Source organism: Myotis daubentonii, chromosome 1, assembly GCF_963259705.1.
Source record: "Myotis daubentonii chromosome 1, mMyoDau2.1, whole genome shotgun sequence".
Lineage (NCBI taxonomy): Eukaryota > Metazoa > Chordata > Mammalia > Chiroptera > Vespertilionidae > Myotis > Myotis daubentonii.
This window is the reverse complement of record NC_081840.1, coordinates 174,281,494-174,307,825: the sequence shown is the minus strand read 5'-3', so window position 1 is coordinate 174,307,825 and position 26,332 is coordinate 174,281,494. Positions and strand designations below refer to the sequence as shown.

The window sequence follows — 26,332 nt, the reverse complement described above, 5'->3', positions numbered from 1 at the left end:
AAGATTGGTAAATTTAACTGCAACAAGATTAAAGAAGTTCTCTGTTCATCAAGACATACCTTAATGAAAGACAAAAGACACTCTTCAAACTGGTAGATATTTGTAACTCGTTTGGGGGGGGGTAGAAAAATGGGATAAGGAAGGTACCTCCTATAGGTAGGTATAAGATACTAGAGGCCCTGTGTATGGATTTGTGCACCAGTGGGGTCCCTCAGCTTGACCTGCAGGGATCGGGCTGAAACCGGTTCTCCAACATCCCCCGAGGGGTCCCTGATTGCAAGAGGGTGCAGGCCAGGCCAAGGGACCCCACCTGTGCACGATTGGGCCTGGGGAGGGTAACGTGGGAGGGTTCCAGGGTGTGTCCAGCCCATCTTGCCCAGTCCTGATTGGCCGGACAACAGCAGCAAGCTAACCTACCAGTCAGAGCGTCTGCCCCATGATGGTCAGTGCGCGTCATAGTGACTGGTCGAATGACCGGTCGGACACTTAGCATATTAGGCTTTTATCATATAGGATTAGCAATGTTTTAGTTCTTGTTTTGGGAGGCAGGTTCACAGGTATTATTCATAAACATACTCATAAGCCATATATGGACATACAATGAGAAGATAGTGAACCAAATGTTGTGATGAATCCAGTTTTGTAAGCTGAGTTCCCTGACCTCACAAAAATACATGCATGAAAGATGGTGTGTTTTATATCACAATATCATAGTAAAAAATCAGCTTCATTTCCACCATCTCCCGGAGGGAGACTTCCCCAGTGACATGTTTCCCTTCAGAAAGGGTTAACCAAGCTCTTCCAAGTTATCCCTGTACCATTTACATAGTTCCCGGCTGCACACATCTCACAGGACTGTAGGTAAGGCTCCCATCAGCATCATTCCTACTGGTCTCAGGGTTTATTGGCAGGAAAGGAATTGGTCTCAACTTTACATCCCCTTTGCCTACCATATTAAGTAGTTAATAAGTGTTTGTTGAATGAATAGAGAGGTAAAGGAGTAAATAATACGTAATGAGACATATTACATTAAACGTATTTATAAAGTTCAGAGGATGGAAATAGAAAACGACTGGCTGCTCCCATTCTGACATAACCTCTGTTCTCGCAAATGCCTGGAAAGAATTAAGGTAGTCAAATGCCAGGTCTGTCTGGAGCTTGTTGATACTGGGACAGCAGATACAGAGAAGGTCCTTTGACCTGTCTATGCACTCCACAGATCTGAGCGATGCCTGATATTTAAAAGGAGATCTATTGTTTGCTCTGTAAGTAAAGTCCCAAAGCTTAAATAAAGGTAACACCAATTTGAATGAGTTTTAGTGTCAGTAAATACGTTACCAGTCCTTTTCTAAAATAGACACTTATGATGACGAGATGAAGGAAGTTAGGGCAGTAGGAGAGTAGGAATCAGGTGGGGAGCCTGCAGAATTGTAGATAAACTTCTAACCTCACATTTAAAGATAGCTGCGGTCTCAAGCCATGGTGATGCAGGGAACTGTACCTGACTTCTCACCTTCAGAATAGTCACGCACTCCGTGTTTATTTACAAGATGTACCTAGTGATCATTGTTATTTTTTTAAATGAAATTATTTGTTCTTTAGGAGTTTGCAGATACTTCTGGATGATGAAAGTGCTGACTTTGAAGAAGTATTTTATGTCCATTTTAATGTGAGTAACAGTGAAAGCCAGATTACAGATCAGATTTAATCTGATTAACCCTTTACATACTTGCCTAAACATGCACCCTTTAATGAAAAAACAAACTTCTGAATTAAGTTAATGTAAAAGGTTATTCCCTTCATTTTTTATGAGTTGGATGTGTCAGTTGGATTTTACTGTGTAACAGACAACACCTAAACTTAGAGACAGAAAACAGCAGATAATTCTGTGGTTTCTGGATTGGGCCAGCGTGCCTGAGCTGGATGGCCGACAGTGGCCTCGCACCGTACCTGGTCGTTGGCAGGCTGGCCCTTGGCAGGTGTCAGCTGGAACAGCTTGTCTCTGTTCTGGCTGTTATCATCCAGGAGGCCAGCCGAGGCTTCTTCATTGGATGGGCTCAGGGTCCAAAGAGATGGCAAGCCCCAGCACACAAGCTTCTTTTCGTGCTTTTGCTCCTGTCAGATCCCATTGGCCAGACTATTTCACAAGGTTACCTCCAGATTCAAGGGCTAAAGAAAGAGACTCCTCCTCTTTTTTTAATTTAATTGTTGGTGTTTTGTTTTCTTTAATGTATTTTTATTGATTTCAGAGAGGAAGGGGGAGGGAGAGAGAGAAACATCAATGATGAGAGAGAATCATTGATTGGCTGCCTCCTGCACACCCCATACTGGGGATCGAGCCCATAATCTGGGCATGTGCCCTGACTGGGAATCGAATCATAACCTCCTGGTTCATAGGTTGGCACTCAACCACTGAGCCATGCCAGTCGGGCCAGACTCCCCCCTCTTGGTGGGAGATGTTGTGGAGTCATATTGCAAAGGGACAGGAATACCAGGATAGGAGGAATTTATGGCTAATTTTCCAAGTCCACCACACCAGGTCTGTCCTGAGAAAAGTGAATACTGAAATATGGCAATTTCCCTATTTACCTTTTTTTTTGCATTTGCTATTTATTATCATCCTAAATAAAAAATAATTATAAACATGAATTTACCATACATCTTTGTTTTGCAATGCCAGTTTAAAATGCAAATGTAACAGCATTTAACTTACATGCTAAATCACCAAAATTCCATAGTTCATATTTTGCAGTTCATACATGCACATATATTATGTATTTAGTTCTTAACCAGAGCACTGGGCACACTGCATGAAACTAATTCCACTGTTTTTATTTCACTTCTTCATACATGTGCATTCTGTCAACATTGTCCAACTCCAGTTTACTGATGATTAAGGAGGATGAACAGGACCTGGTTGGCTTATCTTTTCTTTTCCTTTGATGTCATCATTTTCAGCATACGTTGTTAGCTAATACAGGAAAGTAACACAATAGGATGTGACTGGGTTCCTGGTCTTCGTGTTTCTCAGAACTCTATTGCATTCTTTCTGCACTGGAAATAAGTGCAGGTTGGAAAGGAAAGTGTGGTGTGTTTGGTTTGTCATCATCACCACACCCCCACCCCACGCCTCCGTCTTACTCAGCTGTAGATACAACATACTGAACTTATTCTCACTTTGAGTCTTGCTGAGCCCCCATGCATCATGGGTTCACTGGAATTCTACGCTTATGGGGCATCACAAACTCTATATGCAAATGGAACGGCAAGAAATAGCAGCAGACACACACATTGCCCTAATCTCATCTCACAGGAATGTTCCACTTTTCCATCTGACTTCACTTGCAAAACACAGCTTCTAAAATAAAATTATTAAGAATTTTAATATAGTGAGGGACCCAGACATAGAGCTCTGGGCTACCGTACAGGTCACATGCCTAGGAAACCAGGCCTGATTGTCAGATGTTGTTTGCAAACTTTTTATTTTAGGTCTGTATGTGAGAGTGTGATGTGTGTGTGCCTCCCCCTCTCCTCCCTTCCCCCACCTATTTACTTTTTCAGTATGATCAGTTAAAATAGATAACTTGAGTTTTTTAAATTTATTTTTCATTCTGCATGAAAAGCTGGTAATTTTTATTTGTACATTCCTTGCTTGTTTTGTGACAAACATGTACAATTCCACCTATTCTTGAGGAAAAAAAGATATGCTTCAAAGTGTATTTGCTGATGATAGACTGTTCACGATTATTTGGGAGATGCTATCTGAGTTTATTTGTGGTTACAGGTGAATTGGGACAAAACTGATGTTGACTTAATTCCTAATGGAAGTTGCATAATTGTCAACCAGACTAACAAGTAGGTACAAAGAAGTGAAATGTTTGTTTTCTTTATACACTGTCTATTTCACTTGGCTCTAAAAATTTATTGTAGCTATATAACTTTTCATTCCCAGTTAATTTTTATTAAGGTGGAGAGTTGCTGTGTGCTGGGTGTGTGTATGTGTGGAGTGTATATTCTGGTAGGGAAGAAATGGCTTTCTCATGGAGGCCTTCCCTAATCCTCCTATCTAGAACCAACCACCAACCTTTCTCTCTAGCCCCTTACCCTTCTTTACCTTTTCTTTTCATGTCACACTTTACCTACCTTTAGACTTTATTTGCTTATTTCCTTGCCAGTGTTTCCCCCACTATGCTGAGCTGCATGATGGCAAGAACTCGGTCTTTCTTGCTCACCACTATACATCCATTACCTCGACTAGTCTACACTAATGTCTGGTCCATAGGAGGCACAGAGTATTTGTTAATATTATTTGTCTAGGGGCCCAGTGCATGAATTTGTGCACCTTGAAAGGAACTGTGGGCTGGGAGGCTACGGTGAGCACGGGGGTGGGTCTCGGCCCATCCTCTGCGCCCCTGCCCTGCCCATCCCATCCCACTGCAGCCCCTGGTCCCCTGTCTGCCAGCAGCCCTGCTTTCGCCATCACACAGGCTGACGGCACGGAGCAATTGGGGCTGGCGCCAGCAGAAGGTGTGAGCAGCAGCTGCTGCCCTGATTGCCCCTCAGGAGAAGGCCTGAGGGGAGATCGGGGCCAGTAGCTGCTGCTCGCACCCGCTGACGGCGCCGGCGCCAGGCACCAGCAGCGGGTGCGAGCAGGGCTAGTGCTGGCAGCGGGTGCGAGCGCCGGGCAGGACCACGGTGCGCAGAAGCAAAGCATTTTCAGTAACCACCAGCGGCTTGCCCTGATGACAGTGACTGGCGCCCGACCTTGGTCTGGCTCCCCTGCTCACCTGCTCCACCATCTCGTTGCAGCCAACACCTGCCATGTTCCGTGCTCTGCTGCCAATGCCCACCGTGTTCCACGTGCGCCCCCTGGTGGTCAGTGCACGTCATAGCGACTGGTGGTTCTGTTGTTATGAATACTAAAGACCCGGTGCACGAAATTCGTGCACTTGGGGGGGGTCCCTCAGCCCGGCCTATGCCCTCTTGCAGTCCAGGAGCCCTCAGGGCCCCTCCAACTGATAGGCCCGCTCCATCAGTTGGACATCCTTAGCGCTCCCACCACCGCTGCTGCGCTTGCCAGCCGTGAGCCTGGCTCAGGACTTCTGGCTGAGCAGTGCTGTGGGAGCACACTGACCACCAGTGGGCAGCTCCTACGTTGAGCGTCTGCCCCCTGGTGGTCAGTGCGCGTCATAGCTACCGGTCGTTTGGCCATTTGGTTGATTTGCATATTAGCTTTTTATTATATAGGCTAGATAGATGCCACTGTGGTATCTTCCCTTCCCAACACCTTATGCGACTAAAAGGAATACAGTGTGGGATTATAGAATGTTCCCTTGATAGTTGGTCCTAGTGAGCATTCTGCCCTAAGGCAAATATTTTTCTAGGATTTTTAATCTTTATTTTAAAAAATCTTTGTATTGCAGTGTAACGTACAGAAAAGTGCACACATGATAAGAGCACAGATCAAGAAATAGAACATATCCAGCTCTATAGTGTACTAGTGGCCCGGTGCATGAAATTCGTGCACATTAAAAGGGAATTAATTAGAGGAATTAATGTTGCTATTTGCCCTTTCTTTATAATAGAAGTGTCAGAGATGAAAGAAAATTAGTAAAATGTATATGAAAGTCTTCCTCCTGTCAAGAGTCCGGGGCATGCCGCAGGACCCAGAGTCAAGTCCCCGCCCACCCGCATGCCCCTCGAAATTGCGCCAGACCCAGACCCAGACCCAGCTGGCCCCATCCCCATTGGGCGAGATTCAGACCCAGCCGGTCCCACCTCTGTCAAGCCCCGCCGGGCGAGGGGCACAGCCTCAGAGCCCCCGTCAAGCCCTGTGGGGGGGGTGCAGCCTCAGGTCCCCCTTCAAGCCCCAGGGGCATGGCCTCAGGTTGCGTGGCGCCAGGGCAGGGGGTGCAGCATCAGGTCCCCGGGCCTGGCACTAGGGCAGGGGGCATGGCCTGAGGTCCCCCCTCAAGCCCCACTGGGCGGGTGGCGCAGCCTCAGGTCCCTCGCCCCGGCCCAGCATCTCGCAGTCTCAGGTCCCTGGTGATCGCTCCTTACTGCTCATTATGGGAACCCTGCCTCTGCTGTGGGCGCAGCCATCTTGTGATGGCATGATAGAGTAAGGGTCAATTTGCATATTACCTCTTTATTATATAGGATTTTATGAATATATCCCGTTTACCCATAGTATTATTGATGGATATAATAAGGTTTTCTGCCTCTTAACAACTCCTTTTTGTTCAGCCCTTTAGCCTGACAGAATTGGCAAATGTGCCAGAGGGAGAGAAAAACTACAAGTAAAATGCTAGACTCTCATCAGTGAGCTTCCCTTCTCTCTGAGTCCAGAGGTCTCTCCAGTCTTGTCTCAGATGTGGAAGCCTGGAGCTACATGTTTTTTTATATTGCTTGCCTTTTTGTAGTTCTTATTGCAAGCATTTGCTACCAGGTACTCCGTTATAGCTAGAAGTGTAAATCCCTTCTTTATTTGTGTTAAGCTCAAATAATTACTCCTATGACAAATTCAGATAATACTGAAAAGTATAAAATAAAATAGGAAATTTCCCCCATCTCCCAAGCCCATTTCCCAGACATGACTGTTAGCAGGTCAGGTTTAATTCTTCCAAACTTATTCTATTCTAATCAATGTTGATTCTCCTAACTCTGTGACCCTGAAAAATCACATGACTTCACTGTATCTCAGTTTCCTCTTCACTAAACTGTTATAAAAATGTGCCTGAGTTTCTTGATTAAATTAGATAATATGTGAAAAATGCCTATAACGGTCCAACCACTCAGTTGCTAAGTGGTCCAGCTCTTATCTTTAGCCGCCTCCTTCCCGCCCCTCCTCCCATTTTTCTTTGGAGTATTGCAGTAAGCTGAAATTATTTTCGTTTCATTAAAGGACAGACTATGTTTCTAAGTATGTCGATTACATCTTCAACATCTCTGTAAAGGCCGTTTATGAAGAATTTCAAAGAGGATTTTACAAAGTGTGTGACAAGGAGATTATTGAATTTTTCCGTCCTGAAGAACTAAAGGATATGATTATTGGAAATACAGATTATGACTGGGAAACATTTGAAAAGGTATATCATAAATGCCAAGTAGCTTCAATTTAAATTTCTTTTCTATTTCCTGAAAATATATATATATTTTTTGCATTTTTCTCCAGAATGCACGTTATGGACAAGGATATGACAATTCACATCCCACCATAGTGATGTTTTGGAAGGCTTTACACAAGTTGACTTTGGAGGAAAAGAAGAAGTTCCTTGGTAAGTGTTAGATCAGGAAGACATTTATAATCTCCTGTTCTTTTTTTATGGAATAAGAACATTTTATTTGTCTTAGGCACCATTTGCAACTAGGAGTGGAAGAGCCACTCCTAGTCCAGTTGAATGTCCTCTATGCCAAGTTGTCACAACATCAAAAAATAAATGTTAATAGAGATATTTTTTCCTGTTTTCCACCCTACCTATTGCTTTAAATGTTTTTTTTCTTCATCCGAGCTAAATAGTGAGCCTTCTTTCTATAGTTAGTTCCTTGCACCCTCTCACTTCCAGGCTTTCTCTGAAACTCCTGCCCTGCCTTGAAACTTCACCCGCCTCCTTTGCCTCTCTAAACCTTTCCCTCCTTAAAGGCCCAGCTTAATTCCAAACATACAGAAGTCTTCCCCAGTCACCCCAGCCTGGTTCCCTCTTCCTGCTCTGAACCCCATAGCATGTACACCCCATAGCAGCCCTTATTATCTATGACACCCTGTTTGGCTGTCTTACACCCTTTTATTTCTTGTTTTTGCCCTTTTTTGCACAAGAATCTAATATTCCCACCAGTCATTGAGGGTAGTGACTGTGTGTCAGACTTAGTTATAATATGATCCCCAGTGCTGTCTAATGTAGGACTTTGCACATGGGCCCTCAGTAAATGTTTAAAATAAAAGTATTTTCTCTTGATAACTGTTGGTGATTCGTGAAGCAGATCACTCAATTTCATTTTGCTTTTTAGTGTTTCTTACAGGAACTGACAGAATTCAAGTAAAAGGTTTAAAGAGCATGAAAATAACATTTTGCTGTCCTGAAAATGTGGGTGAAAAAGATCCCATAAGAGCACTTACATGTTTTAGTCTCCTCTACCTCCCTAAGTATTCTACAATGGAAAGAGTGGAAGAAGCGCTTCAAGTAGCCATCAACAGCAGCAGAGGATTTGGCTGACCCTACCTCATACTCTTTACTCCTTTTTGGGAACATTTTCAAAAATAAAATGAACTCAAAAGTTTACTAACATAAAAGCCTTGCTGATTATTCAGTATGTTTACCTATTTTATAATCTCTGTTTTTGCATGTAAGATCTATTAGTTACTAGAGGCCTGGTGCATGAAAATTTGTGCACTGGTCGGGGGGTCCCTCAGCCCAGCCTGCTCCCTCTTGCAGTCCAGGAGCCCTCGGGGGATGTCCAGCTGACCTGTGGGCCAGCTGGCGAGTGGCCAGCCCCGCCCCCCATCACCCCACTGCCACTGGTGGCCTCCCTCTGCAGGAGGCAACTGGCAGGCTGATTGGGAGACGGCACCTGCTGGCTAGCGGCTGGCCCTGCCTCCTGATTGCCCCTCTGCCACCCCCCCCATCGCTGTCCCCTCCATCTGCCCACTGGCACCCGCTTTGGCTGGCCTGGCACCACCCACTCACCAGCACTGCCCCCCACCAACCAGTCATTCCACTGTTTGGTCAATTTGCATATTAGGCTTTTATTATATAGGATGATACAGATTAGGCATTAAACAAGGCAACCCCAAAACACAGTGCATTAAATAAGGCAGAAGTTTATTTTTCCTCTCATAAACATCTGGGTAGTTTGTCCAGGGCTGAAGTTGTGCTTCTCCCACTCAAACTGCTGTAATAAATCACAGATGATTTCCCTGTTGCAAATTTTGGTGGAAACTTGCCCCTTTCCGTCTTATATCTATTGCATTTGAAACTGTTGTCTAGTTTCTCCTCAAAACTGTCATGAACTGCTAGACTGTGGCTTTCTTTTTCTCGGCTTCTTTCCCGTCTCCTTTACCTCTTTTCTCGTACACTCCCCTGACCTAAAATGATAGTGGAGAGTGTTTTCTCACTCTCCATAGACTGCTTATCCTCTTCATGGCTGCAGTTATTCTTCCCATGCTGACGCTACTCATCTGTCTCTCTGACCTACAGGAACTGATGATATATTCCAGGACCACAGCTATTTTTCTATCTAGTCTGTGTCTACCTGCATGCCCCTTGGCTCCTTAATCTCAACATCTTTAAGGAGGAAATTACCGTTTTTCCTGTATTCCAGTTTGTGGTACCACCAATATCTCCAGGTAGAAGCCTGCAGTCATCTTCACTCCCTCCCTGTTCTTCACCCCCACATTCAATTATCGGCCTTGTCCTGACAAGTCTTGTTCTAAGTCTCTCTAACCCCCCGTCGATGCTTTAGTTCAGGCTCACATCATCTGTCCCATCACGGCAACAGTCGCCTCCCAATTGGTCTTGTATCTAGTCTGACACTCTATAATAGAACGTTTTGTGAGGCTAGAAATCTCCCATATCTGCACTGTGCAATACGGTAGACCCTTGCTGTAGATAAGGTTCGTTGATAGTAGTGGGAAAAACAGAGTTTAGAGCTGTTCTCTTCAGTATGTGGTTATTTAAAATTAACATAAAATTCAGTTCCTCCGTCACAGTAGCCATGTGAGTGCTTAACAACTACCTAGGACTGGTAGCTACTGTACTGAGAAGCACATGTGAACACTTGCTACCACAGGAGTCCACACATGCTAACCCTCAATCATTTGGAATGTTTCTTTTTCTTTTTTCCTGGAAAGAAGAGCCATAATGTTTATCAACTGCACGAATTAAAAAGTTGGTCAATAAAGCCCAGCTCCCAGATCCTTCCTGTAAGCTCCAGCCCTGCCTCCCACCATAGCCTTGCACACACAGCCTACTCCATTCTAGTTATCTGTAACTCGTTTTCCTGAATGGGCCAGGCTCCTGTGTTTTCACGCATGCTTTTCTTCTGCCTGGAACCTGTTCTCATCCCACCTCTATCTTTCAACTGCTGCCTTCAATTCCACCTCCCCCTCTGACTGAGTTATCTCTACTTGTTCCTTGGGATTCACTTCAGCTACCATTGCTATCTAGCAGATGCCATGAAAATGACTGAAGGATTGTGGAATATGGCCACTTAGCTCAGCGTTTCGCAGGTGCTGTTGTCAGTGGTTCCACCAGTTAGCCAAAAGTGCCACCTGGTGGCACATGCAGGAAGTAGCAATTCCAATAGCATCTCACTAAAAGGGATAAAACTTGTAGAGGACAGGCCTTTCTCCCAACTACACGTAGTAGTGAGACTACTGTTTCTTGGCTAATTTCACATTCTCTACCTCATTTAAAACTGCTACCAGGTCTGGAAGTAGGTATCATCCTTTTCACCTGACAGATGCAGAGTCTGAAGCTCAGAGAGACTTCCTTAAAAGCCCATTTTGCAGGATTGGAAAAAAATGAAGAGGGAGAGTAGGTCATGAGAAGTCCTTTATTGCTCCCTCAGAGTGGGAAATTGTCACTTAGAAAGCTGATAGGGCCCTAGCTGGTTTGGCTAAGTGGATAGAGTCAGCCTGCAGACTGAAGGGTCCTGGGTTCAATTCTACTCAAGGGCACATGCCCGGGTTGCGGGATTGATCCACGGTAGGGGGCATGCAGGAGGCAGCCAGTCAATGATTCTCTCTCACCATTAATGTTTCTGTCTCTCCCTCCCTCTCTGTAAGCAATTAAATTTTTAAGAGCAAATATTATTTTTTAAAAAGCTGATAGGATCTTATTTATGAGATGATTAAAGATGACCCCTGACAGTGATGGCAAATAAAAACACTAAGGAAAATAATCTTGTTTAAAGACTCTAAGGAATCAAGAGGTCTATCATTTTGAAGCCAGTTAATTATTGGGGAAGAGTCACAATCAATGTATTTCTCATGGTGGGTTTACAGTGCTACAAGTGGAGGTGGTGAGGTCAATGTGTGTGTGGCATGAGCTATGTAATGGGAAGCTAGTGAAGAAGTCCCATTAATGGTTGGAAGCCAGGATGATTTGCTAGTGAGGAACGTGGAGGATTTTCAACAAAGCGTGTTGTATCTGAGGGTCAGAAGTCGCATATCATGGTGGACAAAATTTAGAAGCCTTAAGACCTACATTCCACTTTCAGCTATGCCTCTAATCAGCATTTGACCTCCAGCAAGTAACTTGGAAATGCTGTGCTGTGCCTTATACTGGACATTTAGATAGTGCTTTCTTGGCAGGGAGGAGGGGTAACAGCTTTATTGATATGTAATTCACATCACATGTAATTCAGCTAAATAAAGTTTACAACTCAGTGTATTTAGTATATTCACAGAATTATGCCATAATTGCCACAATTTTAGAACATTTCATCTCTCCAGAGAGACCCTGTACTCTTCACCCCCAGCCCTATGCAACCTCTAATCTGTTTTCTGTAGATTTACCTATCACGCACATTTCATGTAAATGAAGTTAATATATGTGATTTTTCTATAACTGACTTCGCATGTTTTTAAGGCTCATCCATGTTGTAGCATGCATCAATACATCATTGCTAGTTTTTGCCAAATATCTGTATTTATGCACCATTTTATCCATTCATCACATGGACATTTTGCTTGTTTTGGGCTCTTAAGAATAATGCTGCTGTGAACATTTGTGCACAAGTTTTCGTGTAGACACATTTTCAATTTTCCTTGAGTATGTACATATACCTAGGAGAGGAACTGCTAGGTCGTATCGTAGCTCTGTTTAACTTTTTTAGGTACTATGAACTGTTTTCCAAAGAAGCTGTATTCTCACCAGCAGTGTATGAGTCTGAGAAATTTTTAAAACTTCAGATCTATTAAGAGTGCCAGTGAAATAACAGAAACATTATAGTTCTTCCCCCCTTTTGTGCTGTTATCATGCATAGTTTATCTACATGTTACAGCCCAACAATACTTTGTGACTTTCATTAATTTAATGTCTCAAACTGAGAAAAGGAGAACAAGTATATATTGGCATCACTTTTATATCAATCCTCTTATGTACCTTTTCTGGTTCTCCATTTGTTCCTGTGAATTCAAGTTAACCATCTGGTGTCATTTCCTTACTCCAGTACAGCTTTCCTCCCATCCATTTACTTTGTGCTGTTAATGGCAATATAATACAGACCCCAATTGTATACATATTGTTTTACATAGTTGCTCTACAGATCAGCTCAGAAAAGAGGAAATATGCATTTACACTTTTATAAAATCACACATTTCCTTTACCTGCTGTGCTCCTCTGGAGAAGGTACATAACCCTCAGTTAGGAGATGGAAGAGGGAGCCCTGCGGCTCTTGGCTGCACCCTCCTGGAGTGTCCATCACTCTGAGCTGAGAGGAGGCGGGAAGACGTGAGTGGTGGTTCAAATGCCACAAATCTGCTATAGAGTTTTAGATTTTCTTGTTTCTCATTTGGCTGTATGCCCTGAGAACAATTTCCAGAGACTTCACATGGTTGTTTTAAATTTTGCCAGGTAGGTTGTTTCACTGGGGAATTGGTTTGCAGAGTTCCTTGTGCTGCCATTCCAGTAGTCAGTATTGCTTGGCTCTTTACAAAGTGCTTTCACAGGTAATTTACTTTGTTCCTCACAAATGTTTAAAAGAAGCACAAGGAATTCTAGTCCTAAAAATGAAGTTGAGCCAAAACCGGTTTGGCTCAGTGGATAGAGCCTCGGCCTGCAGACTGAGAGGTCCCAGGTTCGATTCCGGTCGAGGGCATGTACCTGGGTTGCGGGCACATCCCCAGTGGGAGATGTGCAGGAGGCAGCTGATCGATGTTTCTCTCTCATCGATGTTTCTAACTATCTCTCTCCCTTCCTCTCTGTAAAAAATCAATAAAATATATATTTTTAAAAAAATGGCACCCTTCCCATTTAAAAAAAAAAATGAAGTTGAGATGTTAGGTAATTTGCTTAAAATTATAAGGCTTGTCAGAGCCACGTGTTTACTCTTTCAGGCTTATTGTCTAGACAAGAGAAAGAAAACAGCAATTACAGTACAAAGGTAAGTGCTACAAGAGGTAAAATAGAAGCTGCTTTAGGAAAACAAAAAAAAGGGCATTAGCTTTGAATAAGAATTTGAATCCAAGAATTTAGATTCCTGATTGTTTTCCTTATAAATAGGAAGGACGAGTTTGCACAAAATAAACACTGTATAGCGATGAACAAGCTGCTAGACTAAAGCCACATTGCCAGATGGTTTCAATTTCAGCCCAATTATTGCTGTTACCCTAGGGCAGTGGTCGGCAAACTGCGGCTCACGAGCCACATGCGGCTCTTTGGCCCCTTGAGTGTGGCTCTTCCACAAAATACCACATGTGGGCACGCATGTACAGTGTGATTGAAACTTCGTGGCCCATGTGCAGAAGTTGGTATTTTGTGGTAGAGCCACACTCAAGGAGCCAAAGAGCCGCATGTGGCTCGCAAGCCGCAGTTTGACGACCACTGCCTAGGGCAGTGGTTCTCAACCTTCCTAATGCCGCTACCCTTTAATACAGTTCCTCATGTTGTGGTGACCCCCAACCATAAAATTATTTTCGTTGCTACTTCATAACCGTAATTTTGCTGTTATGAGTCATAAATATCTGATATGCAGGATGTATTTTCATTGTTAGAAATTGAACATAATTAAAGCATAGTGATTAATCACAAAAACAGTATGTAATTATATGTGTTTTCCGATGGTCTTAGGTGACCCCTGTGAAAGGGTCATTGGACCCCCAAGGGGTCTCGACCCACAGGTTGAGAACCGCTGCCCTAGGTAAATCACTTAATCTTTGTGCTTCAGTTCCCTCATCTGTAACATGGTGCCAATATTACTTACCCTATCCCTTAGATTATAAGACTAAAGATTATATGTAATTTGCTTAAAACTATCTAGTGTACAGTTTACTGCTAAATGAATTCTATTAGTGAGAAGATGGGAGTTAATACTGAACTTCCCCAGGGGTATACTTGTCAATTTCCTCTTAAATGGTAAAATGCTGAACTTGTAAAAGCTGAAACAGACTTTGCAGGACACAGTGCTTGTTTTATCAACAAAATTGTTTCATTTACAGACCACAGGGAAATTTAGGGTAAATTAAAAAGAGTAACTTCAGGAAATGATGGAACCTCTGTATTTTTCTAGGTTATTTGTAGATTGGCATAAATTTTTAAAATGTGATTTGTTCTTAAGTATATACATTGATGTAATATAAAATATATGCCGTTTTAATTTTCTTTCCATAAGAATGTCTAACGCTTCTGTTAAAGTACTTTAAGATTCTAGTAAAAGTAAATTAAGATTAGTATATTTAATTCTTAGGTTTCTTTATGGAAACTAGTAAAATTTTAACCTCTATCAATCTTGTTGAAAGTTCTGGAAAATCAGGAACTATTATGTCAAATGCTCATGCCCTTACTCATGCTAAATTTGTCTCCTAAGTCAGGAACTGTGGCTCAAAAGATAGTTCTCAGCTCAATAGGTCACAATCAGGTATTTGCAAGGCTTCTAACACCACCCCCACTTCTACCCCTAAAAATACTTTCCTGGGAAACTATTCTATTTGGGCATTAACTGCTTCTCTAAAAATAGCCTACACTTTATTTTTTTTTAATATATTTTATTGATTTTTTTACAGAGAGGGAGAGGGATAGAGTTAAAAACATCGATGCGAGAGAAACATCGATCAGCTGCCTCCTGCACACTCCCCACTGGGGATGTGCCTGCAACCAAGATACATGCTCTTGACTGGAATCGAACCTGGGACCCTTGAGTCCTCAGGCCGACACTCGATCTACTGAGCCAAACCGGTTAGGGCTAAAAATAGCCTACACTTTAAAATGTAAAATATTTTTAGATGTTCCCTCCCTTAGAACCAAACTCTTATGACCAAAAACAAAACAGTGTAAATGTTTTACGGAAAAGTGTCATTTTATTATTTACTAACGTTAAGTATTTGATGCCAAAGAAATGAAGGTAATTTTACTGACTCAAAATTTTGTAAGTCCATGAAGTTTCAATTTTATTACAGTTTTATATCACACTAGTTCAAATGCATTTCTCTATAACTACTCCAACATAGCTCCTCTGGAGTTATTTCAGTTATCTGTAGAACATGTGACTTTATCAAAGACTTTGAATCTCAAACAAACATAAAATTTCAAATTATTAATTTTTAGATGAAAGGGATAAGAAATAAAAGCCATTAGGTGATGGTTGGGATTGTATTGTTAATTTCCAATAAGACACTGTGTTGAAATGTTTCTTCTGACACAGTAGTCATAAATTAGAACCTTCAAAAAACAAGGGCAGAACCAAAGTATAATGAAAGAAGCTTCTGCAGTGTACGCCTCCCACGGTCCTCAGCCTCTGACAGAAGCACGGCCCAGCATCTTCCCTGAAAATTAAGTGGGTTTCCAGTATTTTCATGCAGTTGAGCTAGACACTCAAGACTTATCATTAATGTATATCCCATCTTGGCTCTGGGTGCATTAATTATGCCTGAAGAGCTTAATACCCATCCAAGTCCACAGGTGGAAGAACACATACACTGGTATGGTGATGGGCAAGAGCAGGCTGTAAAAGCACAGGCTGGCTGTGCTGGTGCAGCCCTGTGGGAAGTCTTCTTCCACGGAGGCCGAGTAGAACAGCCCTGCTAAGGAGATCAATGGAATGAGGACAGTCAATGTAGGAAGAGACAGAAACATTCTCCTCTCCCACTTACTACCTGCCACCCTGACTTTTAAAAGGTCGATGGTGGTAAGAAAATCTGGCTGTATGTGTCGTTTTTAATTATGATCTAGTGCTGCTCCGTATCTTCTTGCTTCTTATTTTGATGTGCCATCATCCTAGCTGCCTGTGGTATCATATTAGGGATCCCATCAATAATTGGATAGGCTATTCCCAACTCGTCATTAATCAATTCATTTGTCGATGCTTCATATCTGAGGGGGGAAAAGAAAAAATGAATTGTGAAAAACAAAATACTGGGAAGAGCTTGCAGTTCAATAAATAATACCATTTATCCAATTCTTGACACAGAGCTAATCCCAGAAAAGCAGAATTAAACTTTTTAATTCTAAAAGCAGTAATAGCCAACCAAATCATTTTAGAAAATTAATCTCTAATTGTTCCCACTTTAGTCAGTTTCTCATATTTCCTTTTTCACTTTATTTTCAAGGTATGCCTTAATTTTTTTAAAAAAAAAAATACCAGTCAGAAAAGCTCTCCCCTTTCCATTCAACTATTCCTTCATCACTCTGGTCACCCCCAAAACCATCCCAGTTAATCTACTACTGAAAGGACACTAGAGGAAAATTCAACTTCCTCGTTTTTAGAACACATGAGAGCAAACTGACTGGCCCATTCAAAGGAAACCACTGAAAAATCAAACACACAAAATAAAAGTCTGAGAAAGATAAAAGGGCAGAAATTGAGAAAACTGGAAAACAGCCAATCCGCAGTGAGCTAGTCCCACAGTTGGCAAAAAGGTAGATCAAGTGGTAATTGCAATGTTTAAGAAACTCTGCTATGTTCATTATGGGGGAAAAAACCTAGAAAGGAAAATGCAAAAAGAAGAGAATTAGAATTCCTATCACTCTACCACCCGAACGTGCTACCGCGCACAACACGGTGGCGGTTAGCAGATTCGATCTGCAGCCCCGTGTGCGGAGCCCGGGCTGCAGAGCTGCTGGCCCCAGGCCTCCGGGTTAGAGGCTGGGGAGCCGAACTGAAAGCCAAAGGGCAGCCACGGCGCCGGCTCGCTTCAGCGCCAGGCGTCCTCTGGGCACAGGATTCCGCATCGTCTTGGCTTAGAAGCCGCAGGGCCTGGGCCTCGTCCTGGGCGTTAGAACCACTCCGGTCCCGCCCCACACCTTCCGATTTCCCGATGTGCATCGGCCTGCGGACTCAAGGGTCCCGGGTTCGATTCCGGCCAAGGGCATGGACCTTGGTTGCGGGCACATCCCCAGGAGGGGGTGTGCGGGAGGCAGCTGATCGATGTTTCTATCTCATCGATGTTTCTAACTCTATGTAAAAAAAAAAAAAATCCATAACATTTTAAATAGATAAATACATAAGTAAATAAATAAAAAGTAAAAAGGTCCTCGCGAACCTATAAACGCGTCGGTGCGGTCGGCGGTGACACCTGGGGGGCCTGGGGCTCGGCTCTCGGCTCCCCCACGGCCGCCTCCCGCCCTTCCCGCCGCCGCAGGGGGAGGAGCGTGGGAGCTGGCGGGGCCCCCCCAACATGGCAGCGGGGAGTGCCCGGCCGGACCTAAAGGCTCCCGTAGGCGGCCGCGCGGCCCGCCTGCCCTCTGCCCGCCGCGGGAGGCCGCGAGAGGAAGCGCGCCGCGGGCGAGCCTCACCGGAGCGGCTTCTTGGAGAGCGGGCACACCAGGAACTCCAGCAGCGCCGGGTCGAAGGCGTGGGGCGGCTCTCCGGGCCTCTCGCTCTTGTCGGCCGCCGGCCGCGACGCCGACACGCGCAGGCACCGACGGGCGACCGTGGACGACGACGACGACGGCGGCGCGCGCGTCCCCCGCAGCACTGCGCCGAGCCTGCCCGCACAGAGCATGGTCCGGCCGCCCGCGACCGCCCCTCGCCGCCCGCCGCCAGGCGCCGCCGCTCACGCTGACCCCGCGCGCGTCCGGCCCCGACGCCCAGGCCCCGCCCCTGGGTGCGCTGGGAACGTAGTCCGACGGGCGGGGCGGGGCGAGCGCTTTGGTTCCGAGGGCGTTGCTGACCCGGCTGCCAACCCCGGGGCACCGCTCCGGCAGCCAGAGTCCCCTGGCGGCGGTTCGGAGCTTGTATCGCGGGGCGCCCGGGCCGGACCTCGGAGTCACTCAGTGTTAGGCCGACACCTACGTGGTTACCCACAAAATGCGGTTTCAAACCCTCCTCTCGCACTGGGTATGTTGAAAGCATTCATTTGTTGTATGTGAATCTTTACCACAGTTTCTGTAACCTGGTTTGGCGTTTTTCTTTTTCTTCTCACTTAAAAAAAACAAGTAAGAACCTGAAAAGAGTGGCTGAGTCCTCTTTCCAGTCCAGGACGTCCATAGGCTCGTACCCTGCGGGATTCATTTTGAATGCAGCTGCGTAATAAGCACAATTAATTTTCTTCTCCAAATGAGCTGTGAGACAGCAAGAGCCTAGACACCTGTGTCATCGCAGATGTTCACTAAGGGGTGACCTGTTGGGGGTTTCTTTCGCCCCGGGTTCGTCTCTGACTCTCCGAGCGGGTGGCACGGGTTCCGTCTCCTGCCTGTAGCAGGTGAAGAGTTTGGGCTCTGGGGCCTGACAGCGTGGCTCTAGGTCCAGAGTCTACTAGCTGTTGGACTCCAGCAAATGACTTCACTATTCACTTTTCTTATTTGCATAGTAAGATTCATAATTGTTCCTTAATAATCCCTTGTGGGGATTACTATATGGCAGTGCATTCAAAGGGCATTTAGAAAAGAGCTTGGGACAAATGAATGCCCAAGTAACGCTTCCGTTGTTTTTATTTCCCCTATTCTTCGGTATACGAGGAGATTCTTTGTTAGTCACCAGTTTTCCCCCTTTTGTTTTGCTGAATATTGATTTGAACCTTTTCTGCATCCTTGGGCTCTCCCATTTCACACTTTGAGCTCCTGGGAGGTAGGGATGGGAGTGAGGGATATACAGATACAAATATAAGATTATATTTTCAAGCTTCTCTTCCACTCAGCAATGTAAAAAATAAATTGAGAAATTTGTATACTGTTTGTTCACTCTCTTTTTTAAAATCCACTCCATGACTTGATGCTCTTTGCTGGAAAGGTTTCAGCATAGAGCAGCTGCCAGGGATGTAGGACTGTTAAAAAGTGCCTGTGTTACCTTCACATTATTTCCTACTAGGGCCCGAATTAATTTTTTAGCTTGTGGTTAGTTGATACCTGGGGCCCTGGGGAGGGAGTGAACTATAGGGAGGATGTTTCCGCGAGGGCTGGGGAAGCAGAGCTTGACTTCCACCACCACTTAGAGGGCTCAGAGCAGGCTGGGCAGGCCGAGGGTCTCGGCCCCTGTGGCTAGGGGCAGGCACCCATGTAAGGCCAGCTTCATCAGCCTGGCCCGGCGGACAGATCCCGCCCAACTGGGTTTCCTAACCAGTTATAAATAAATTAGTTCCAGTTTGCCTCCACACAGAAGGTCGGAAGCAGACCAGTTTAACTTGTGTTAGCATTAGGGGGGGAGTGGAGAGTAAGAGCAAATTATTAAAAAACAAATTCATAGCACCAAAAACCTATGACCAATATTTTAGGAACATCTGAGTGTGTGATGTATTAATCCAAACAATGTTAATATTAAGTTGCACAATGTTCCTAAACAGCCCCCAGTAATTGAGGAATACAGCTCGTTTCCGCATGTAGCATACTAAGCTGAATGGAGATGACAGTATAGAACTGTAAAATCATTAGTCCTTTTCGACTGTTGGGGTGACTGTTCTCTTTCCCATCTTAGAGCCCTATGCACACATGGGATAACACGATGGCCTCCGGGCTGAGGTACCTTACTAGCTGTGTGACCTTGCGGAAGCTACTGAACTTCTCTACCTCAGTGTTACCCTCTGTAAAATACAGGCATTCCTCTTTGTATTGTGTTTCACTTTAGTGGAATTCACAGGTGTTGTGCTTTTTACAGACTGAAGGCAAGACTCTCCACCAGCAAAAATATTACGACTCACCTTATTATGATATTTATTTTATTACGGTGGTCTGGAACTGAACCTGAAGTAGCTCCCAGGTATGCCTCTGCTATAACAATAGTACCTACCTTATTAGAGTTGTTGAGAGGCTCAAATCAAATCAAGTAAAGCAGTTGGCACAGGGTTGGCACAGACCGCAATTAAAAAGTATGTTATCAGCAGCAAAACTACTTTTTTGTGGTAAAGTTGGTGAAAATTCTAATTAGAAAATGTTGACCATCCCGGCTGGTGTGACTCAGTGGCTGAGCATCCACCCAGGCACCAAGAGGTCGCCAGTCAGGGCACATGCCCGAGTTGCCGGCTCAATCCCCCGTAGGGGTACGTGCAGGAGGCAGCCGATCGATGATGTTTCTCTCTCATCAGTTGTTTCTCTCTATCCCTCTCCCTTCCTCTCTCTCTAAAAATCAATAAAAACATATTTTAATGCATTGCCATCCAGTCTTCTCAAGTTCTGTCCTCTCTACTCAAAACCACAACAATAAATCTAAACTCGACTGTCAATATCCTAACCACACCATCAGATCTCCTTTGCCTGTTGAGCTTCACATATCCCTAAATATGAACTCTACTGCCAAGTCAGAACCGAATTTCTCACAACAGTTTACTCCGGAAGTCCTTATTATAAATTGATTTGCTGAAGCAAGAACAACTTTTTAAGAACTTAAGAAGAATCATTGAGAGTTTGCTGTTTGTCACACTATACTTCATACCTTCTGTTAATGTAGCATTTGTGTAATTATTTCTTAAGTTACATGAATCACCTAAATAAATGTTGTGTAAATCATGGCTAAAAAAAAAAAAAAAAGAAGAAGAATCATTGATTCACCCAGTAAGTCATTCTAGTGTTTATCAAGTAGAAAATATTACCTTATGTCTTATAGACAGTTCGTGGGGGTAACATTAAATGCCTCACTTCCACCCCTCCAGTCTCTCCCCTCCAAAATAAATAAACATTTGAAAGAAAAAAAATATTTTTAAAAAAGAACAGATTTATCTTTAAAAAAAAAAATTGTCAAAAGAAGTAGAGCCTAAGAAAAAGTCTTTGGAGAGTTTATTTGAGCCAAATTGACAACAATTGCTGGGAACTAAAATCTCTACTGGTTGAGGAAACACTCTGGAGAATGGCTGTTTTGCAGCTTATTTCATCATTAGAATCAAAGGAGGAAATTCACTGGTGGTAGATTAGGGAGGTGGGAGAAAGCATAGCAGGGAAATCTCTGAGATTGTATTAAAGGTAAAATGGAGAGACACATACTTCTTTTACATTGGTGGGTACAGGGTAGTTAATAATTAGCATTCACAGCACATAGAGGTGGAATGTGGGCAATAACATAGCAGTAAGGAGGGGTTCAGTGCTATGGTGAAAAGTTGAAGCCGGAGGGCTCAAAAAAAGGGGATTATTCTGACATTCTGAAGGTATGGTATCTTAGATGCAAAAGTGCAGGCTTCCTTAAGGTAAAGATTGACCTTGGTGAAGGAAGCTACAGGCCTGGGATGTGACTACCCACCGTGACCCACTTACAGTTAGGAATTTTTATGTTCAGCTCATTCTGTGTGGTTGCTTTCGTCTCTGAGTTTGCAAGGCTCTTCCTACTGGCCTCCCATGGACTTGTCAGGTTTAGTAGGTGGCCCCTTCTTCATCCACAAAAGGGAAAGGATGATGTACCACTGGGCACCTTAATTTTAACTGATACCAAATTTTTATAGTTTCTAATATAGATAATATTGAAATATGCTCTTGGGCAATCATATACATTAGGTGAGTTCAAAATCTCCAGGCAGAGGAGAGACTAGAATATAAATTTTAAAAGGTCCCATAAATACCAAATTTGGGAAGCTCTGTTCCAGAAAGAGAAGTTAAAACCAATTTTCCACTAGATGGCATCCTTCAATATTTAAACTAATATTATTTCTGCTTATACTTTTCTTTCTGTGATTACAAAGATTTGCTTTTATTTTGCCAGTGCTTTCCTTAATTTTGTGAAATCTATTATAGGGGGAGAATCACAAAAAAATATATTTTATTGATATGTTGCAATTATAATGAGTTCATTAAAATCCAGGGTCCAATAGATAAATGGACAAAAAGTGTGGAAAAAAATTATGAACACATAAACACATAAATAAACACATAAATAAACAAACACATAAAATATTCATCCTCAATAGTAACTAATGCAAATTTTAAACATCAAATAAGTTTCCATTTCCCAATTTGAGGAGTTGGGTCACATGATTATGGAGGCTGAGAAGTCCTGTGATAGACTGTCTGAAAGTTGGAGGACCAGTGGAACAGATGGTGTAAATCCCAGTCCAGGGGCCAAAGAATACACATGCCCCTGCTCAATCAGCCAGGTAGGAAGCAAAAGGTTTGAATTCCTTCTACCTCTGTCTTTGTGTTCTATTCAGGCTATCAATGGATTGGATTATGCCCCCACACTGGAGAGAGCAATCTACTTTACTGAACCCACTGATTCAAATGCCAGTCTCATTTGGAAACACTCTCACCAGCATACCCAGAAATAATGTTTATTTATTTTTATTTTTTTTATTTTTATTTTTTTTATTGCTTACAGTATTACAAAGGGTATTACATATGTGTCCCTTTCAGAAATAATGTTTAATATGGGCACTGCTTGGCCCAGTCAAATTGACACATAAAATTACCCATCACCCTGTCCTAGAGGCTAGAGCTCCTCTGTACCATTATAGAGCATTAAAAATAAAAAGTCACCATAACACAGAAAATGATGATCTAGATATATAAAACCCTAACATGCAAATTGACCGAATGGCAGAACAACCAAACAACCAAACAACTGGTCACTATGACGTGCACTGACCACCAAAGGGCGCGTGCAGAATATGGTGGGCAATGGCAGCAGGCAGCAGAGCACGGAACATGATGGACATTGGCCGAGGCGGGATGGTGGAGCAGGTGAGCGGGAGCGCCAGACCAAGGCAGGGCACCAGTGGCTGTCATCAGGGTGAGCTTCTGGTGGTACTGAAAATTCTTTGATCCTGGCTGGGCGCTCATACTTGCTGCCGATGCCAGCCCTGCTTGCACCCGCTGCCGGCGCCCAGCACCGGTCCAGATTGCTCAGCTCTGTCAGCGGGTGTGAGTGGTGGCTGCCAGCCCCAATCACCCCTGAGGGCTTCTCCACCTCCCCCTGCTCCTGAGGGGCAATCGGTGCAGCAGCTGCCACTCGCACCCACTGACAGCACTGGCCCCACTCGCACCTGCTGCTGGCACCAGCCCCAATTGCTCCACGCCATCAGCGGTGCCAAGCAGGGGGCTGGTGCCATCAACATGTGGGAGCAGCGAAGGTGGGAGCAGGGCTGCCAGCAGACAGGGGACTGAGAACTGCAGCGGGAGGGGCTGGGCAGGGGCCCACAGGAGGATGGACCGAGACCCACCCCTGTGCCCACCACAGCCTCGTGGCCCACAGTTCCTTTCAAGGTGCACAAATTCATGCACTGGGCCCCTAGTTAAATATAATAAGTGAAAAGAAGCAGGACACAAAATTTTGTGCACAATGAGTACAATTAATTTTTAAGCCAAGAACCTGCGAATAGAAACCAAAATGTTGGTTGTCTTTAAGTGATTGGAATGTTACTGATTCTTTTAAATTTTTATTTAATGAAATAGTTTTTTTTTAAATATATATTTTATTGATTTTTTACAGAGAGGAAGGGAGAGAGATAGAGAGTTAGAAACATCGATGAGAGAGAAACATCGATCAGCTGCCTCCTGCACATCTCCCACTGGGGACGTGCCCGCAACCCAGGTACATGCCCTTGACCGGAATCGAACCTGGGACCTTTCAGTCCGCAAGCCGACGCTCTATCCACTGAGCCAAACCGGTTTCGGCTAATGAAATAGTTTTAAAATATAAATATTACCAGTTAATATTTGAGGTTAATAATTGATATTGGTATATTTTATTTAAAACTATTGATTCAATTCAATGAACATTTACATTGAGCACTTCCTTTATTCTCAGTATTGTGCTAGGAGGTAAAAAAGAGGGATATAAAGGCATAAAAAATATCCTGATTTTTAGGATACAGTTAGCTAAAAATCCTGGCTACATATGATGCATTCTTTTGTGTATTCATTCAACATTGGTGAATTAATATTGAACATCAGGAGGGAGCAATACCTGTGCTTGATGGAAGGGTTGGGGAAGTGTCAGTAAAGTATAGGTCATGTAGCTCTATCAAATTATTGATTTACTCAGATCTCAGGAGACACCCATTTTATCCCCTTTTAAAACCTTTTTAAGCCATGAAAACAAAATTTTGATTTTACAAGTAGGACATGAAGCTTGTTGCAGAGATGAGTATGATGAACCATCCATACTATATTGCAGATCTGAGAAGAGTGAGTAATATGGAATTGAGTGGATATTGGAAGGCTGGATGTTAATATACATTTTATTTATTTAATTTTTATTTTTTTTAATTATATTTTTATTGACTTCAGAGAGGAAGGGAGAGGGAGAGATAGAAACATCAATGATGAGAGAGAATCACTGATTGGCTGCCTCCTGCACACCCCGCACTGGGGATCAAGCCCGCAACCCAGGCATGTGCCCCTGACCAGAATCGAACCTGGGACCCTTCAGTCTGCAGGCCAACGCTCTATCCACTGAGCCAAACAAGCCAGGGCATTTATTTAGTTTTTAAAATATTTATTGTTGAAAGTATTACATATGTCCCATTTTTCTCGCATTGACCCCTTCTAGCCCACCCTCAACCCCCGTCTGAGGCCTTCACCACCCTATTATCTGTGTCCATGGGTTATGCATGTTAATAGACATTTTAAGTGACTTCCATATATAACTCTATGATTTCCAAACTGATTTTAAAAAATGGCCAGGTTTGATCTTTAGCTTAAAATTTCAACATAATTAGGACATGAACATATGAAAAGAGAAATGGTACTTCTTAAAGAGACTCATCACAACTATTTTGTTCTTTAAAATTTCTATTCTTATATATTTTGAAATACTTCAAAAATAAGAGATAATTAAAACTGTAAGTATATCAAAGAGGGGATATCCAGATATGCCACTTCCCATATTATTAACTTGTCTATTTAGATGAAAGGAAATCAAGGAAAAAATGGCAGGAAGTTCTTTCCAACTCGGCTTAAACAGGCCAGCTGCTTTGACTCTCTCAACCTCCATTTCACCCTCCTATTTAGAGAAGCTAAAGAGTAACATTTTCCAGGCTCTTGCAGCTAGCATTGTGGGTGTGCAATATGCAATAAACATGTACTTGTGATTTGGAAGGGAGACAAAGGAGAGCTTCTTGCAGCAGGGCGAGCTGACAAGCAGGTTCTGACCGACACAGGTTTGCATGGATCCACCATGTCGCCCTCCAGACACATTTTCCTAAGTTTGAGGCAGCCGTGGCAGTGACAGCCGTGGGAGCCATAGCGGCTTCCTGCCTTCTGGATCACAGCTGTGAGAGCATGACTCCAGAACAAACCTATATTTGTGCTCTTCCAGTGAATTTATGAGCACATACTTCCCTAGAGTAAACTCCTTATATACTAGAAATAACTAGAATAATTTATTTTCCTACATGAAACCCTGTGTGATAAACTTGATAAACTGCCCCAGAATCTTTTTTTTTTTTTTTTAGATACAGGGAATTTTATTAAATTGGCATAGTTGGGACCAAAGAGATAAAATGATCACTGCCAGCTTATCTGCAGCCCTTCCTTTTAACAGGCTAATGAACACAATCTGAAACACAAGCTAGTCTTGCAGGTCTAAGAGACAGTGAAGGGGTTTCCTCAGAATTTAAACATATTAACACAACCAGTCATATAAATCTAAATGTAAGCCAATCTCCTACAGGTTTTGAGATGGCACTCGCCACCTCTGTGAAAAGTTGAACACTAGGAATCAAGTCCCACCATATTGTTAGAAGGGAGGACAGTGCTTGCTGAACCAAAATTATTATCAAAGCTCATAAAGCTGACCATATTCATTTAACCACAAGCCAATCTCATTTAAATCAGGACTGCCCAAAAGAAATGCTCTATTAGCCATTCATGATCTGAATTCTAGTGTATGAGATCAATTTAAATATGGTACACATAAAAAAAGTCATGAGACATTTGTAATAAATAAGGCAGTGGCCAACTATTACTCATTAGTAGCTTTTTTGAGATAAGCTATCAAGTCTGCCCTCTCTGCACTCTTCTTAATGCCAGCGAAGATCATTTTTGTTCCAGGGATGTACTTCTTGGGATTCTCCAAATACTCCACAGTGTAGCCTCCCCCCAGGTGATACCTTGGTTCTTGTTGGCATCCGTGTAAGAAAATCCAGGGGCCTGACCTGTCTTTCGCCCAAAGAGACCATGGAGATTTGGCCCAGTCTTGTGCTTGCCTCCCTTTTCCACAGTATGGCACTGGGCACACTTCTGAACAAAAATCTCCTTGCCCTTCCAACATCACCCATTTTTAAATCTCTCGTTAGTCGCGGGCGACACGGAGATGCCCACTT

General features: G+C 43.4%; 3 protein-coding genes and 1 pseudogene across 3 annotated transcripts in view; 1 reads left to right on the top strand and 3 right to left on the bottom strand.

The window, feature by feature from the left end:
• Positions 1-8,278, top strand: part of LOC132216443 (E3 ISG15--protein ligase HERC5-like) — a 42,072-nt gene extending 33,794 nt beyond the window's left edge. Inside the window, exons 19-23 of the mRNA XM_059665639.1 lie at positions 1,603-1,669; positions 3,785-3,855; positions 6,905-7,088; positions 7,175-7,277; positions 8,008-8,278. Coding sequence (XP_059521622.1) covers positions 1,603-1,669; positions 3,785-3,855; positions 6,905-7,088; positions 7,175-7,277; positions 8,008-8,213 — 631 coding nt within the window. The 3' untranslated portion in view covers positions 8,214-8,278. The remainder of the gene's footprint in view (positions 1-1,602; positions 1,670-3,784; positions 3,856-6,904; positions 7,089-7,174; positions 7,278-8,007) is intronic.
• Positions 8,279-14,996: 6,718 nt separating this feature from the next.
• On the bottom strand, positions 14,997-15,791 carry PIGY (phosphatidylinositol glycan anchor biosynthesis class Y). Its single transcript, XM_059665624.1, has one exon. It carries the CDS (start codon positions 15,789-15,791, stop codon positions 15,576-15,578), a length of 216 nt encoding a protein of 71 aa, XP_059521607.1. The 3' UTR covers positions 14,997-15,575.
• Positions 15,792-15,883: 92 nt separating this feature from the next.
• On the bottom strand, positions 15,884-17,746 carry PYURF (PIGY upstream open reading frame). Its single transcript, XM_059665615.1, has 2 exons — positions 17,451-17,746; positions 15,884-16,028 (listed from the first exon to the last, which is right to left on the bottom strand). Exons 1-2 carry the CDS (start codon positions 17,657-17,659, stop codon positions 15,884-15,886), a joined length of 354 nt encoding a protein of 117 aa, XP_059521598.1. The 5' UTR covers positions 17,660-17,746.
• Positions 17,747-25,444: 7,698 nt separating this feature from the next.
• Positions 25,445-26,279, bottom strand: LOC132216425 (cytochrome c-like; annotated as a pseudogene).
• Between the last annotated feature and the right edge of the window lie 53 nt (positions 26,280-26,332).

Excerpts from the sequence above, each read along its gene's own strand:
- PIGY (XM_059665624.1), bottom strand. The coding sequence starts at position 15,791 with ATGTTTCTGTCTCTTCCTACATTGACTGTCCTCATTCCATTGATCTCC.
- PYURF (XM_059665615.1), bottom strand. The coding sequence starts at position 17,659 with ATGCTCTGTGCGGGCAGGCTCGGCGCAGTGCTGCGGGGGACGCGCGCG. Across the intron at positions 16,029-17,450 it reads CTCTCCAAGAAGCCGCTCCG|ATATGAAGCATCGACAAATG; the intron begins GTGAGGCTCGCC and ends TTCCCCCCTCAG.